The 17,804-nt window shown below is 36.2% G+C and overlaps 1 protein-coding gene across 6 annotated transcripts in view; it reads left to right on the top strand.

The window, feature by feature from the left end:
• LOC129791356 (unconventional myosin-XVIIIa-like) overlaps nucleotides 1-17,804 on the top strand; it is a 96,329-nt gene that overhangs the window by 68,648 nt on the left and 9,877 nt on the right. For 3 of the 6 annotated variants that reach the window (XM_055829507.1, XM_055829501.1, XM_055829515.1), the window contains 2 exons: nucleotides 9,631-9,765; nucleotides 9,914-10,141. In XM_055829507.1, coding sequence (XP_055685482.1) covers nucleotides 9,631-9,765; nucleotides 9,914-10,141 — 363 coding nt within the window. Of the gene's footprint in view, nucleotides 1-102; nucleotides 5,521-9,630; nucleotides 9,766-9,913; nucleotides 10,142-15,235; nucleotides 16,925-17,804 lie in introns of those variants that run through there. The other 3 variants (XM_055829532.1, XM_055829523.1, XM_055829540.1) reach the window with 3 other exon arrangements.

Here is a 17,804-nt window from a genome sequence, read left to right on the forward strand (position 1 = left end):
CATCGTTGGAAAGGTCTTGATATAAGCTATAACATACTGAAGTTCAATCAAAATTTATGATCTAGTTTTCGAAAACTTAAGGTTCGAAGTTTTCGAAAATTTTGTTTTTGATTTTAGCGCCTTTTGCGGTCATTTCTCGAAGTTGCAATGTTCTAGACATTTGTAGGGTTTTAAAAAACCTTTCATTTGCGCTTGAGTTGATCAAAATCGGACTAGTAGAACCCGAGATATTTAATACTAACTTTAGAGCGCTATATCTCCGGAACGGCTCGATAGATTTTCTTGAATGACATATCGTTGGAAAGGTCTTAACCTCAACTATAACATACTAAAATTTAATCAAAATTTATGATTTAGTTTTCGAGATATTCATCGAAAACTAATCGAAATTTTTGTTTTTAATTTTTGGCCCTCTAGTGGTCACTTTTGAAACTTCGGATGTTCTAGAGAGTTGTAGGGCTTGTTGAGAGCTTTCATTTGACCCCGGGTTGATCAAGATCGGTCAAGCCGTTCTCGAGTTATAGCCGATTTTCAATAAAAATTTGTGACGGCCATATTGACTAAACGGCTCGACCGATTTTCAAAAATAAGGTATCGTTGGAAAGGTCTTGATGGCCCCTATAACATATCAAAATTTCAGACCTCTAGCTATAATAGGGGCTGAGATATAGCGAAAACAAAATTTAGGGGTGTTCCAAAATGGCGGACGTAAGGGTGGGGGGTAAAATTTGACATCATAATCGGATGTCTTCCTGTCGATATATAAACTTTGCCGTTTACCGCAAGTCTCTATCTATCACCGTTCTCTCACAATTTAGTGTTGTACTACGGACGGACGGACGGCCGGCCGGCCGGCCGGCCGGACGGACGGAAAAGTTTTTTGGAGCATACGTTTTTTGAAATGTGGGAACCCTAATTCGTGCTCATACCAAGTTTGAGCCCGATCGGACAACATTGCATTTTAGGTGGTAGACAGAAGCTGTGCTATTCTTTTCTTCGAAAGAATCACAGCTAAAATCAATAAGATAAATAATTTCTCAGTGATTACCCCCTTTTGGTGTGTACTTGATCGTGGAGAGTGCAGAGAACGAAGTGAATTTGCCGGTGTGTTGCGTCGAAAATTGTGAATAAATGCCGATGCAAAGGGAAACGTTTATGCTTTAAGAATGGCAAGAGGGAGGGGAAAGATGTTGCCGAAGGAGGATGCTGGATGTTGCGCTAAGTTTGGTGTGTGTGCCGATAATGCAATTTATGTGCAATGAGAATCACACTCTGAATTTACCAGCAGTACGATCATCTCTTTTACTCTGTCCGATGGTACCTGTTTCACCTCCATGTTGGCTCTCTTCAATGCGGGGTAATGCCACTTGGTCGTGGCAAAGAGAGCTCCATCGAGGAATAGCAACAAGTGTTCAAGTCAGTGCCTCACCATCGCTGCCACGGAGCTGTTTGGCTTTCTCGTCTCTTTCTCGGATGGTTGTTGTGTTGTGTTTGAACACTTTACAAGAGAAACAATACCAACAAAATGGGATTCAAAGTGATTTCGTGTGTTGACTACTCAATGGATAGATAGTGTGGCTTTCGTGCATTAATTCGATACACTCTGATAGAGTGGTTCAACATAATTTTTTTTTGTGTGTGAATATCTCTTTCTTCATTTTCTAATCAATAAAATATGGATTTGGAAATGAATGGGGGAGATTAAAAGTGCAATTTAAAATCACGAATTTTTCATTTGAAAGAAAATCCTCAAAATATAATTTATTCGTAATGCAAATTGTATCACTTTGTGTGGATGTTTATACAATTTTCTGATTTATTGCTCTTAAATGTCTTATGCAGCAGCACTTGATCTTGCTTTTATATGGAAGCTTCCTGGAAAAGTGATCGCGCAAGATCAAGACGCGAAAAAAGAACGAAGAAAAAGTATAACAAAATTTATTTTCGAAATGCAATGTAGAGCAACCTTTATTGTTGTCGATCGGAAGTTTATTTTTTTTATTTTGCCTTTCTGTACATTTTTTCCGTGCTTCTTCGACAATAATTAAATGCATTTTATGCACATATGTTGTTCACCTGTTTAATCGTGGTGCAATGGGCGCGTTTTCAATCTTCACAAGGTACAGCCAAAAGTCGTGAAATTCTCGAAGGAAATGAAGAAGAAAAAAAAAGTAAAATGAAGAGAAGAGAGATCACATGGGGCGCGAGGGTCGTACAAGAAGGAGAGACATAAAACGGTATATTTTCGCGAAACGTGTTCCAATATATGATCGTTTTTTTTCTTCTTCTTTAACTTTTATATATTTTGTCTTATAACTGATACTTTTCATTTTTGGGAAGTTTATGTGACAATCATCTCAATCAGAATGGCTTCAATGTAATTGCCGTTACTTGTGTTATTTTAATAATAACCCACAACACTAATTGGTTACATGATGATTGTTATTAAATTCCCTTATCTTCTCTTCCTTGTGTACCAAGTGGGTTTTTTTTCTTAATTCTTTTTGCGCCATGTCTGTCCATTCATGACAAAAATGTGAATGTCGAGACAATTTAATGGGCAACGCGATCATAAAAGAGTGGTCAGAAAATCGTAACATACACCGCAAAATTGCATTGATATTATAAAATGCTGTTAATGGTGTACTTTGGGGTGATGAAAGTGATACTTAAAAGCTATTACGAATACCTATATATTTTTGAGGTGGATTTCTTTGGGGAGAAATGTTGTGATAGTGAAATGTGATGTTAAGTAATGCGGGTGTTATTTTTTTTTTGGAATTTATTAGGAGCAGTGTACTCAAAAAAATAAAATAAAATAAAATAAAGCTAAATGTGCGTGCTCTACAAAAAAAAAAGTAATTAGTGATGAACGTTCTAGTTATTGCTCAAAACACGATATAAGATCCACTGAAACATCTTCGGAGTTATGCATAAAAATAAGACAAGACGATTGAACATAGAGAGAAGAATTGAATGATCGTTGGAGGGAGAGAATATTTAATTGTACACACAGTGATTGAGTTCATTTGTTGGTTTGAGAAACAAAAAAGGCAGGGGGAGAGCAAAATAAAATAGAGAAAAAAATTGTAAATGATGGATCCGCCTCGTAAATCGAACGGTATGCAGAAACTCTATACGAAGATCATTCATAAGATCGAAGATTTTCCGCCCAAGATACACGCAAAGTTGCACAAGACATCGTCAAAGTATCACGTTCAAGCGTCATCTCCTGGTGCTCCTCGGCAACCTAAACGGTACTATCACCATCATCAGCAACATCAATTGGTGGCGTCGCAGCAACAAGTACACGGGGCGTCTGGAAGTGGTGATCGTAGACCCGAGAGACCCGTGCGGAGGACTAAGACATCCTCGCGGAACTACGAGAATGTCATTGTATCGCGTCCGCATCATCAGCAAACAAGCAAATGCTACCTCAGTGATTGTGAGGATGATGATGATGCTGAGGTGCAAATTGTAAATCCCGTCCTTTCGCTAGAGGATGAAATTTTCGAAGAACTCGAAAAGGTGGCACACGATGAGGCTAAATTGAATGCAGTTTTGCAGAATTTTGACAAAATTCTCGCTGATTTCAACAATCACGCACAGAAGGATGTAAAAGAGGCAAAGGTAGTGCAGAAGGATACCCCGAAAAAGGGTGAAAAGCAAAAGGAAACAACCCCTAAGGAGAAACCATCGAAAATCCCACAACCACCGCAAGGATTGCAAAAATCCAAAACATGCAGCATTATTGAATCTCGGTGCATTCTCAAGAAAACCTTCTCAGATAGCTGTGAACTTGGCAATGTGGATCGCATAAAGGTCAACTGTAGCCTCGATGGGCAAATGAATTTGTACAATCAAGCCACGAGGAGTCTATGGAATTTGCAGGATTTTGAGGAATTTGCAAAAAGTGGTGCCGAAGAATCCATTAAGTCCGAGACAAATTTACCTGAAAAGTGCAGTGAAAGTGGCAAGGGGAAAAATTATAATACCTACAAAGTTAAACCAGGTAGTAGTAAGTTGAGTGAGACACAGCTGAAGGGGTCAACGGCTGGTCTGAGTAAATCTGTATCCCAAATAAATCACGAAGGGCGAGGGGCGGTGACAAAGAAACCCCAGGAGGGTGCGAAGCAAAAAAGCCAATTTGCAAGGGCAAAGAGTGTGTGGGAATTGGGAAATACCCAAAGTCATCCGAATCAGTTGCGTCGTACCATTTCCAATAGTCGCATACCCGTGAAAATGTCATCGATCCCTTCACTGAAGTCACCTTCTGGGCCAGAGGCGAAAAGCGATAGTATTCCCACGAAGAAGGTGATTAAAGTATCAACGAGTGGTTGTCAGCAATTGTCGGCCACGGCAAAAGTCACGGCGGTGGTGAAGTGTCGTGAGAAGAGTGTAGAGCCCCAAACTGGAGCCATTAGCAAGAAATCCAATGTGACGACAAATTCACTCAGCAGGTCACAGAAGACTGCCCAAAAGGTGACTAAAGGCACACACTCGGAGGCACATACCAAGTCCACTGGTCAGCATGCACGGACACAGCGAAAACGTGAGACTGATGTGTTGCTGGACAAGTGCCTGGAGAGGGGTCAGGCGATTCTGAAGAAGGTTGAGGCATTTGGGAATGCAACAAAGTATTCATCTGATACAATTTTGGCATCTGTGCGACAATTAAGTGAAGCTGAGCGAAAGGGTGATGTTGTCGATGGCATCGTAATGACATCCCATGCACGAGAATCACTTGCCAAGACAGCCCAATTGGCCACTGTAAAATCTCGTAGCTTAAATCCCATGAATGATGGCACAAAGCGTGGTGGTGGAACATCCGGTACATGCGGGGGAAAATCCCCACGAAATACATCGCGAGATTATGCAGTGAGTGAGGGGAAACGTGGCGTCGACAGGAGTAATATATCGAATGTGGAGGGTCATCAATTGGTGGAAAAATGCGACATGACCGTGGCAATGGGGAAAAATGAGAAGCCACCGATGCACTTTGCGCAAGAGAAGAGTGTCGCCTATCCACGATTGGAGTCATGTAAAATAATACCACCGGTTCTGGGACCGTCTCAGCACGCGAAGGTTCTCGTGTGCATGAAGTCAATACAGAATCTACGTGATACACTACCACCCCCGCCGCCACCACCTGTTGCCCCCCAGAAAGCCGTGGATACGGAAAAGGTCACGACGGAGGAGTCAACGCTTGATCTTAGGCATGAAAAGGAGTACCAGAGTGACTGTAGTGATGATTCCGGACATATTTCCAATGAGAATGAGGAGGTACTCAAAACACCACCGATTGATAGTGATTCCATGTCACAGCAGCCGGACGACTCGTTGGAAATTAAAGCTCCCACGGGAAGGATTAGTGAGCATCTACTGGAAAAATTTGAACCAAAGGTAGCCAAAGTGGATAATGGGAAGGTGTCTGACGGGGCAGTGGGCATCAAAGTGGCCGAAATGAACAATTGGAACATAATGAAGTCCACCATGGCATGTCGGGAGCAATCAACTGAGGTACACACAGAATCATTCTCTCACACCACGTCTTACCAGACTTTTTTAAATTTATTCTTTTTCTTTTTCCACACACTGCATTTGTCTCGGTGCTTCTTGCACTGCCACACTTTACAGTCTGTTCATTAGGGTAGAACTGAAAATTCAAAGAAAAATAATTAAGTTTATGAAATTATTTTAATTGTTATGAAAATTTTATTTAGGACGAACTGGAGTTTAATAAAAGTCCTAAATATTATATTTCCCAATTAAATTGAGGATTTTGGTTGAAAAACAAGTTTTAAGATGAAGAATTTCATATAGGAATAATTTATGTTGAATTAAAATTGGAAAAGCTTATCCATGTCAAATAAAAATCTTTAAGAAAAATTAAAATATATTATGGGAATAACGGAATTTTATGATACAATCGTTAAGGATGACATTTTGGATTTCTTAACCCTTGTCTTTATTAGTCTTGGTTCCCCATTGATTTTGATAAATCGATGTGTTCGATTTGGAATAAAGAATAAGTAGATCTCAAGATGGTGTACGATATTTTTCTCAAAACGGATTAGTGCAAATTCAACAGTAAAATTAAAGCTAAAATAGCACAGGAAACTATAAGTACTTTACTGAATCATCTGAAAAATTATCACGAAAGAAATTTTTATACAATTTTAATAAAATACATACATAATACCTTCCTAAAATAGATAACTTTTTATTATACAATACTGATCGAATTCTGATTCATCAAAATCGGTTAACAATAATCTATTAAAATAAATCAGAGATGTACATTTATAAATAAAAATTTATCAAAATCATCTTTTAACCGATTTTGATGAATATCGATTTTGATAAATATCATAACCATAGCAAAGTAACAGAGTAACTACATTAAAAATTGATGACGTTCTGTTGGTTTTTTTTTTATATTACGCGCTCTTCCTTTTCGAACAAACTGCAACTTCCTCTTGAAAAGTTAAACCCCCCGTCTGGGCAGAAGAATTTAATCCTCTGTGTGGCTCGAAGCACAACAAATATTTAAATGACGATGAATGTATGAAAGATCAGTGAATGGTTGCATCTCTATGTGCGCCCGTTGTGGTGCATCCCAAAAAAGGGCAGTGGAGCAATGTGGTTAATGGGGATACGAGAGAGCCATAAGAAAAATCACTTTGCATTTAAATAACGGTTCAAACTGCATGATACATTCTCATTGAGATGTTGATGAAGAAGACTAATAAGCTGAAAAGCTTTTAGGCTTTTTTTTTTCTTCTTCTTTATTATTATTTAGACACTTTGTGCATTTACTTTTTCCATTACTCTTCCTATTATTTGACATTATGGGTACGTTTTTAGCTCAAAAGAAATATTGCTTTTTTATTTACACATTCATTTTGTACTTCAACAATGAACTGAAAGTAAAATCTTGACTTTTTATTCTTCTTCTTATCTCATACCGGAGGATATTGTATTATGTAGTTTTCTCTTAGTTCGGTGAAGGAAAAAAAAACAAAGATTTGTCTCCATGGGAAGGAAGAGATGAAGAATAACATTCTAACAGATCGCTGTGTAAATTGTCTCATGGTAATTTACATTAATTTCTCGGTAGAATGACATTGCTCTTAAGACCTTTTCTCCGTTTTATCGGTAAATTGGGAAGAAGATGATCGCATGAGATGAATTCTAAACTGCCTTCTTCTCATGTCTTCTTCAAGTGTGACACAGCACATAATCTTTTTTGTGGGAGTTTTTGTGAAAATTGAGAAGTTTTGAGGAGGGAATTCATAGAGTAAAGAAGTATTAGTTTGGAATATAAGAAGGGATTTATTTTATGGGTTAAATCGGTTAAATCGATGCTCAAATTTCATGTTTAAATATTATTAATGAATGAGAAAATCTTTTTTATTCTTTCAAGTTTTTATTTAAAATCAGAAATAATACTTTACACAGTAACTCAATTAAAACATCAGAAATGGTACAACTGTTTTGGACAAAAGAAACTAATACTTTAGAAGTTAAAATTCACGTTCAAGCAATGCTAAGCACCAAACATGCCCTATATTCAACACAATATTTTCTTCTGGACATTTTATAAATTTTGGGCGGAACAGTATCATTTAGCTATGAATAATTCACAAGAAATGGTAATTCTACCTCTGCCCTATCGCATGAAATAAATTTAGAGACTATCCCTACCTTGGACCCTACGTGTTTAAGATTTAAACACTCGATAAGTTGTGTGAGAATTTGACTTTTTTTCTTTAAGAAGAAAAAAAGTAATTTTAAAGATTTTCATGGGCAGTAAAATGCAATTTCTTCTCGAAGAACGTTCAGAGAGGAAGGAGCTTCGCGGTAAAGAAGCCATTAGGAAATTCTTGCATGCCATCCCAACAAACATTTCATTTGGCTTAAAAGACTAAAAGTTCTAAAAAGGCGTTATAATGGTGTAACACAGAACTTTTTGTCTTATAAAGGGATTAAATAGGCTATATATTCTACTAGAATTTTGCTCTTATAAGCCATGATTGTAGTTCTCTATAGGACTTCGATATGAGTCATTTGTTCTCAGGAAAATAATTCCAATAGTCTCTTCTTATAAAAGCCTACAGCCTATCCATATAGAACCAATAATCTACAAGAAAATATGTTTCATAATGGGGTATTATAAGATAAATATACTTAAAAGAATGCTTATAGCATGCAATAAGAATTTTATAGAACTGCTTATAGGATTTTTATGAAACCTCTTTCTCCCTTAATGAAAAATTATTATTAAAGTTATATTTTCATTGCTAAATATAAATTATTTTTTGAGATCTAATCGATCTAATACATATGCGCAACAATACATCATCTAGTTGATTTTTCAAAGAAAAAAAAAAGAAAATATTTTTTCTCGTATTTAATTAGCATTGACATATCGCCTCTACCATGCAAAAGTATGGTAGCTGAGAAAGGCAATTTTTCACATGAAAAAGTAAATTTGTCGCGTACGTACAATACTTTCTCAAGGGAGATGCGAAATTTTAATAGAGAGCATTTTTGAGGAGCTAACTAGATCGTTATAAGAATTCAATTCTCAGAAGGTTCTAAAGAGTTCCCATAATGTTCTACGAGTATAAAAGTGTACCAAATATCCCGTATACTTCGGTAGAAATAAATTCTAAGGAGTTTTGTTAAATACGAAATTCACACACTTGCCTGGCAAGATATGTGTGTATTCTCAACTCTTTCAGATATGTTCCCGGAATGCAGAGGAAGTTATCCAAGACATATGTTCATCAATTATACATACCTATGAATTAATCATATAATATAATAACAAAATAATTTAATATATAAATACGAAATATGTATTAAAAAAATCAAAATAATATAGAAAATAGAAAATTGGAAAAAAAATAATAATTAAAAATCTTTTTTAAAATTTTTACGAATTTTTTCGTAAGTTTTATAACGTTCCTATAAGCAGTGCTATAAGTTTCTCATAGTGTATTACAAGACGGCACTAATAAGTATTTCATTTTCTTATAATATTTATTGTAGATAGTTATAAGACTGTTATAGGATAAACCTAGAGAACTCTTGTAGGCCCTTATTAGTGCGCCAGATTGGCTCATAATGGTCTGAGAGACTTATATGAGCTATCTACAAGCGTTCTCTAGGAAATTCATGGTTTTATAAATTTTACTTGAAGTATTCAGTGAGAATACTATAGAACCTATTTTGTTTGTTGGGCATGTTATATTAGAAAGGCGTGCAAGAGACTCGTTGTGCTGTGGAGACTAAAGAAATTCTATACTGTACCAATTAACATTTACCTTTTATGTACGTCTGATAACAACTTTGGTATGTTTATTAAAAGACACATGAAGTGGATTATTTTTTTTTCAGTATAATGAATTTTAATTGAGTGTTTCCATATTTGGCAAACAGTGGCTGAGGTGAAAAGAAGTTTTTGAATAAGAAATTTAAGAGAAAAAAAAATGAAACACAATATGAGGCAACTAATGAAGCAAAATAACCCACTAAGAATAAATTCAATAGATTCAATTTGATGAGAAAATTATTTTTAATGCTGTTTTTTTGTGTTTTTCTCTCTCTAATTTCATTATATAGGTACTCTTCCGTTCGGGTGTTCTGGGTCAGCTTGAGGCGAAACGCGATGAATTGCTGTCTGACCGCATCATTCAATTCCAATCGTACTGCCGTGGCTATCTGGCCAGACGAAGAGTTGCCCATAGAAGAGTTCAGGTGGGTTGATTTTACCTCTTTTGTGGAGAATGATGATGATGCTCTTTTATTTCTATACGAAAATTCATTTCTCTCCTAAAACTTTCATCTATGCTTAACACATAAATGCTTAAGAAATACATAAAAGAAAAATATTTAAATACAACAGGAATTGGCCGTAAGGTGTATCCAGCGAAATGTCCGGGCATTCCTTATGGTCCGTGACTGGCCGTGGTGGCGCCTTCTGGTACGAGTGACCCCATTGCTCAATGTACATCGCACGGAGGAGCAATTGAAAGCGGCCAACGATGAATTGCAGACGCTCAAAGCGAAATTGGACAAAATCGAGACAGAACGAGCTACACTCAAGGCAGAAAATGAGAAATTAGAGGCCAAGGTTAGTGTTCTCTTTTGATCTGATCTTTTCTCCTTTCTTGTGTGGTGCAGATTTGACTCTTAAGCTTCAACATGTTGAATTATAATGTCTTGTTGTGGATGCTGTGTATGTGCCGTTGGGTGGTTTTCTCACTCAACGCCATGGTGATATCGTGTGGTGTGAGATAGAATTTTTGCACTCTCGCCTGTGATAAAAAAAAATCCGGTGTGATTACCCACTGTGAGAGTAATCTCCTCGATCCTAAATGAAAAGATTTCTTTTTTATTTTATTCGTGACAGAAATTATGGTCAACCCAGTCATTTGGGTTGAAATGTCTGGTATTTCGGAAGGAAATACTTTTTAAGATAGGAACTCTTGTAGCAAAATCAAATAAACTTTGAGGACTTTTTAAAGAATTTTTTCTCAAGATTTTTCTAAAAAAGAAAGAAAATAAAATCAAAAAGGGTTTCAAAATGAATAAACTCCTTCGAAAGTCAATCATAACGCGTCCAGTTATAAGAGTTGGTGTCCCACAACGTGTAGAAGTTTGTTTATGCGTTGTAATGCGATTTGTGAGCAGAATTAGTAGGCAAAGTTGATTTTTTTTCGTGAAATTCAGTAATTTGATGCAAAAAAATTGTCATATCTCTGGTTCTATAACACCTACAGTAACTTCTTGACTAGTTATGGAAAGGTCTTAAAATAAGCTAGAATATGGGATAAATTTTGATACTTTTCAAGGTCACCTCTAGAACACAAAATGGCGGCTTTTTGTTTTACTAAAACAGTTTTTGGCATTTTTCGTCTTCAAGAAATGGTTCTAGATGTTTCTAGTGTTCTAGAAAGTTATAGAGAAATTCAAAACCTTTAATTTGATACCAAGTTGAGCGAAATCGGACAAGCGATTCAAGAGATATGGCTCTTAGAACTTTTCAAATTCAAGAATTTTTCAAATGGCTATATCTTCTAAACGGCGACATAGATTTTCTTCATTTTCGGACTGGTGAAAGATATTGAGTTAGGCTACAACATATCAAAATTTAAAAGAAATCGATAATGGGGATTCGGAGATATTGCCCCTTAAAGTTAGGCAATTTTTGTTTTTGATTTTAGCGCCTCTTGCGGATGTTTTTGAAACTTGAAATGTTCTAGACAGTTGTAGGGCTTCGCAATACCTTTCATTTGATACCAAGATGGTCAAAATCGGTCAAGCCGTTCTCGAGATATATCGAAAAAACACTTTTTGCTTTAGGCCGCCATATTTGCTAAACCGCTTGACCAATTTTCAAGTATGAATTATCGATGAAAATGTCTTACTGAGCTCTACAACATACTAAAATTTCAGACCTCTAACTATAAGGGAAGTGGTTGACAGTAGTTCAAAATGGCGGACGGCGGCCATCTTGGATTTTGAAAATGCGAAAAAATGAAATTTTACACCCACATTTCTATAGAAAACTTCAAACCGGAAGTCTCTATCTCTTGCCGTTCTCGAGCTATAAGACAAAGTTTAGCGCACCGGCCGGCAGGCCGGCCGGATCAAAAATTTTCCACCACCATTTTTGGAACGTGGGTTGTCTGAAACGTGCTCATACCAAGTTTGAACCCGATCTGAGGTGGTCGGTTTTTCCGGCGATTACAATACTTGGTGTTGGCCACGAAGTGGAACACCAACTAATAAGGTACTGCGGATGCCGGACATTTCATATTTATCCACTTTTCAACATACCCCCCACGATTTTATTTATCGACGGCATCGTCTCTCGCAAATGTTTGAATATTTGGGAGGATTTAAATATTTAGCAATAAATGTGAAAACATTGAGATGAGAGAAAATGAATATTAATTGAAGGCATTTACTTTTTTTTTTTTTTTTTTTTTTTTTTTTTTTTTTTGGCAATTTCACAATGAGTGTGAAAAAGATAGAGAAGTAGAAAGTTTCAAATACACCTCATAATAGTATAATTGATTGTGCAAATATCATGGACAAATTTTTTGAGCGAAAAGAATTATGATAATTGAAGTGTGTACATTTGCGGGCACGAGGCTGTATGATGAGGCAGGTGGGATGGAAGAAGAGGAGGAAAAAATAATGAAAGGTGAAAGAAATAATTTTCTAAAACAATAATTTGCCGTTGACCCCATTCTTGGGTTATTTTCTCAATTCAATTTCTATATAACCAGTTGACGCGGAGTTGCACCTTCTCTCGTCTTTTCATCTCTCAAAATGATGCGATCATCGTGGGAAATTATCTCATTCATCTATTCTGTGCAATCTCTAATCGCTCCACACTCATGGTGAATCCATCAAACTATATATTGGGTTGATTGAATAGTTTGTGAGCTTTATGGGATCGCAAAGTCTTTAAAAATCAAATTATATCCGTTTTATTGGCTCTCTGATTTTACAAAACGGGCGTCAAATTCAAATAAAAAAAATTGAAGAAGACGCAAAAAAAGCTTCGAGAGGTGATATAATAAAAAGAAGATTTCCATTTTATTGTAGGTATTTTTTTTAATAAATTCTAATATGGATAAAAGTCGTAGAATTTATTTATTTTCCATGAACTTAAGATTACTTAAATCAGAAAATACTTCAGGATATTTTTCAGAGAGATCTCTTTAGAAGTTTCGGAGATTTTATTCTCCTTCCTCAGGCTTAAATTCCTTTGGTAACATTCTATATTTCCTTTAAAATTTAACAGTTTAAATTCTAAATAAAACAACTAAAATTATTTTGAAAGATTAAAAAAAAAAAAAAAAAAAAGCAAACGAATTTCCCGAAAAACTCAACAACGATGAATGAAAAAAGATTTGCAAATAACACTGCGTTATTATGAAAAGAAACCTAGGGTCTCCACCCACACAAATCTTTTCTTTTGAAAGTATTTTTATGGAGGCAAATTGCTGAATTTGTTCTCCCCATGCCCCCTTTTTTGTTCTTATGCCACAAAATTTCGCTTATTGTATTGTAGTTAATATGTTAAATACAGATTGTGAATAAAGTGCTCAAAAAAAAAAAAAAGAAAAAAAAAATTATGAAAAGAGAAACGATCGAGAAGGTGTTTTATTGTAATAAAAATATACCCAAAAATTGTGAGAGAGAAGTACACATCTCTTGAGAAAAGAAAAGAAAAACGTGCACAACAAAGCCTTGGAGAAAGACCTACCTCCACTATAAAGAGATTGACTTTAATTGCCACTTGAAATTGTATATTCGATTTTTTCAAGAGATGCTGGCTCAAATTACTTTACATTGTTGTCAATGTTGTCAAAATACACTTGCTATTTTGCCTCCAACCAAAAGTTTCTTTGAAAATCAGACAGAATACCAAAGCAATTGAGGAGAAGAGTGGTAATTTTCCTTGAGAGTCTCTCTCTCTGAGTCAAGTGTCTTTCTCTTCTCGAAAAAGTGAATGCAATATATCTCCTCTGGTTTTACGATGGACCATTTTCACTTTTATTAGTGATCACCGTGTCTCAATTAAAAGACAATTTTCACGTGTACCATGTCCCGCGTGTGTTAATTGTGAGAGACTTTGCTACACAGCCCCAGAGTCTATATACCTTTACAATACCTACCTAAGATAATTTAAAATAAATTGAATTGATGAGTGACGGTTAAAAATGATCTGATGTGCTACAAAAATGAGATGACAAGGGGAGAATTTCACAAAAACCCATATAGTGAAATTTTGCAAATTGAAATATCCACCACGCTCAAGATTTATGGGTTTAAATGCTTAAAATGCAAAACTGGCAATAAATTTGCGATTTAAATTAATATAACTAATGACTCAATTAAGTAATGAAGTTGCTTTATGGTATGGGAAAAAATTGAGATTAAATTTTACGAGTTAAGTTGAGAGAAAATGGTTGAGCTTGAAGAAATTTATGTTTATATATTTGCCTAAAACTCCTAAGGAATTATAAATATTTCATTGCAATTTTTTATTATGGTTAATAATATCAATGAAAAAATGCATGAATTGTTGAACTTTTCATCTTAGGATTAGATGTATTTACTTTCAAATGGCTGTATGAGCTTTTTCAGTGAGCTTTTATTTTTATAGGTATTCATCTACATAATTATTTGAATATTTAAAAAAAAAAATCAGACAGTATTCTGTAGAATCCTCAAATTTATTACATCGTCCTTTAGTTACTCATTCGCGACGTTTTGATTTATTTTAAATTATTTTTAGGCTCCTTAAATTTCAGAGCAAGCAAAGTTTCTAAACTATGTATGGAGCTTTAGTATACTTTTATGGGAGCAACAAGTAAACTTTCTTCTGTTCATTCAACTTCAATTTGATCTCTTTAAACACCAAAAAATTCCACAAACATTCAAAAATTCACAAAAATACAAAAAAAGCTTCATTGTGATTATTTAAGAATTTTTTTCAAAGCTTTTTTGCATGTTTTAAATGAAAAGGAAAGTGTGTAAATTTCATTTAATTATCCCGTTTGCCCGACACGAAATGGTCAACACGCAAAAATGTTTAAATTGCATTTTCAAATTATAATATCTATAAATCTTTTAGCGCGAGGAAGAATCTGTAGAAAATTTGTTTTTCTTCCATCCACACACAATTTGTTGTTTCCTCCTACTTCCCCGGCGACATTTTACAAAATATTTTGAGTCAAAAAGCAAAAAAAGAAAAAAGTTGTTGTTAAAAATGATGATGGTCGCAGTGAACCACATCTTGGGTGTCTATTATTGTATCCATCCATCAGTGTGCGCACTCTTGCCTCATATTGTATGTATGTAGCGTGAGGAGATCGTGCAAAACGCGTCGCGATGCCTGTTGCTGTCGTCAGTTTTGGTTGCCAAAAGAAATTAAAGTTTTTGACTTTTTTTACCTCCTTTTTCTTCCTCGTTCGCATAAGAGGATTCTTTTTTTTTCTTGCTTTTTCTCTAACGTGAGGAGGATTCATTAGGAGAGCTTTCGAGGGGAAACAAACAGGAAAATAAAAGAAAGAAAAGAAGGAAAAGCACGACGTGAGGAAAAGACACGAAGAATTAAAATGCCAAGTGAAACACGCATACGCAGAGTTGACACACAGATTCATTCTGTCTTATTCTTAAAGTTGGATGGTGGATGTAGGAGATAGAATGAAGATTCAGTTTCAACTTGAATTCTGCCGCGAATGAAGCACTTCCGACTCGACGATCACGATAGAATGGTCAACTGGTGTGAAATTATAACTTTGCAAATAAACGAATAGTATTTTGGGTCTGGTTCTCGTGTGCACTGTGGGCGCCATAGCACGCGCATAAAAGATTATTTTGGGATTTATTTTAGTTTAAGCGTATGCTTAGGACACTTGACGCAAAAAGCCACTGTGCGCGGATCAATTTAATGGGTGAATGTGGATCAGTTTGTGTGAAAGAGTAGTGATCAATTGCCAATTGCACAACCGAAACATCAAGACTGCCTGCATTTGTTGGGAGGGATTACACCACAGCATCCCCCTTGTGAATTTTATGAATGTAGGATTTGTGCGGCAATGTGGCACCAATTTTGTGTTTTGTGACTTATCACGACAATGTGATTTGAATTGGGGCTTACAAAGAGAGAAAGAGGGGAAGTTTCAAGTGCCAAAATGCGATATAGAAATCCCCCCACAGTTGATGGTTAAAAGTCTTCACACGCATTTTGATTCATTGTGAGATTTTGCTGTGATTTTGTGAGTGAAGAGTGGAAATTTTCACGAGGACTCTTCCGGAGGAATTGTGCGTACACACGGAAATGCCACTCAGCCCGTCACAATCACAGAAGATCAATGGAATACCCTCAAGTCCGCGAATTAGTTTCCCAACTAATGGTTTACCTATTGGGTTGGGATCAATTGGGCAAGCAAGGAAGCGATACGTTGGGGAGGAATTCCCAAAACGCATTGCAATTCGTCCTATGCAGCCCACTGAGAAAGCCCCAAGGGCGATCAATGGGAAAGTGGGGTCACTTGCAGCAGCACGACCACCATTGCCACAGATAAAGGTCCCAAAGATTGTTTCCCCGACTCCGGGGAAGTTAACCGTGAAGGGGTTATCAGGGAAGAATGGATTGCTGGAACCAGCTCCGAAAGTTCTAAATCCCAACTATCGACCCCTCGAGAATGGGGTGAAGAAGCAACAACGTGCCCTTGAGGCAACTCTAACTGTCCCAGTTACTCCATCATCATCAAGTGGAAGCATTTCCAGGGATTCCTCATGTATCAGTTTGACCATTTCACGTTCCCCAAGCCCATGTTCAACACGTAGTGGCGTGAGTTCGAGATCAAGTATTGGGGATACATCGTACAGTCATGGGTTGTCCCCTCGTCGGGTCTTCCCGCAGACTTACACAGGGATCGAGAGGAGCTTGAGTGAGAAAGAATTCCGAAATCTGGAACAATCTCCAGTGGTATTCGATGCGAATATGTCTTTTGTTCTTGGGTGCACAAAGCAGAGTGTTAGGCAATCTTTTCGTCCATCACCAGCGCATACGGATGCTGATACAGCTTCGAATTATTTGAGTAGTCGCATCCAAGATTTTCTCAAAAGAACCGATCATGTTATGGAAGAATGGGCAGCCCTGGGGAAGAAGTCATCGTGTGACGATGACACGATCAGCCTTATTGAGCGCCAAAGGGAGCACAATCGCCAAATGAATGGTGTTGGACGCTCGAGGAGTGTTACCAATATTATGATTAAAGGATATCAAATTCTCAAATCTGACAAATTACCACCAACGAGCAGTAGATCAAATTCCCTGGCCCGTGACTTTTCCGATACGGACACAATTATCGACGATGATGAGGTAAAAATACTCCCCTGGAGCTATATAAATCACACAAAGAAATAAAGAAAAAAAACAGCACAAGAAGAAATTTATTCTGACCCCAATTTACTCGTGACCATGACCATAGAGAGAATGTTGAGCTGTGTATGTATCGCTTTGACAAAATTCTTTGCAAAAAAAAAGAGATTTTGCAGTGAGAAATTCTAAATGTTTTGTGAAAATAAATTGCAATGTAAGATTGTGCTCTTGTTCTGGGTCAAAATACCGCGGGGATTTTTATTTTTAAACACATTTTCACTCTCTCGTGGGTGAAAATTGAAAAGATAGATCACCCACTGTCAATTTTTTTTTGCTTCTTGTTGTATCCCATAACACCTCTCTTTATCTTCCAACTAAATGCTCCTCCATTGAGCAAGAGAGGCATTTGTGCGTGTTCATCAACGCGGAAATTTATGAAATATTTCAAAATACAAAATTCCTTTTGTGATATGAAGAATGGAAAGAATTTATCTGTTTTTTTTTTGTATTTGGAATTTCAATTCCCGAGAGATTTATGGGAATGTTTTCATTTTAATTATTTATTGAAGAAAAAAAAAATGTAGTGTTATCATTTAATTATATATACGGTAGGCCATAGATTTTCATCGGTCTAATAATATTACAACAAATTTTATTGGAGAAAAGACAGTTATCAGAGAAATTTTCAATGTACAATATATGGATTAGGTAATTTTCGGTGTATTAATTAACACAATTAAGGTTTTTGCAAAAAAGCAAATTAAAATTTTTAGTGCGAATTGTTTGTTAAAGTTGTTCCTTTTTTTTTGAAGAAGAAAATAATAACGCTACGGATTTCTTCATCAAAAGACAGTGATGAGATAAAAGTATATTGTTCACG

This window comes from Lutzomyia longipalpis, chromosome 1 (genome assembly GCF_024334085.1).
Source record: "Lutzomyia longipalpis isolate SR_M1_2022 chromosome 1, ASM2433408v1".
NCBI classification, from domain to species: domain Eukaryota; kingdom Metazoa; phylum Arthropoda; class Insecta; order Diptera; family Psychodidae; genus Lutzomyia; species Lutzomyia longipalpis.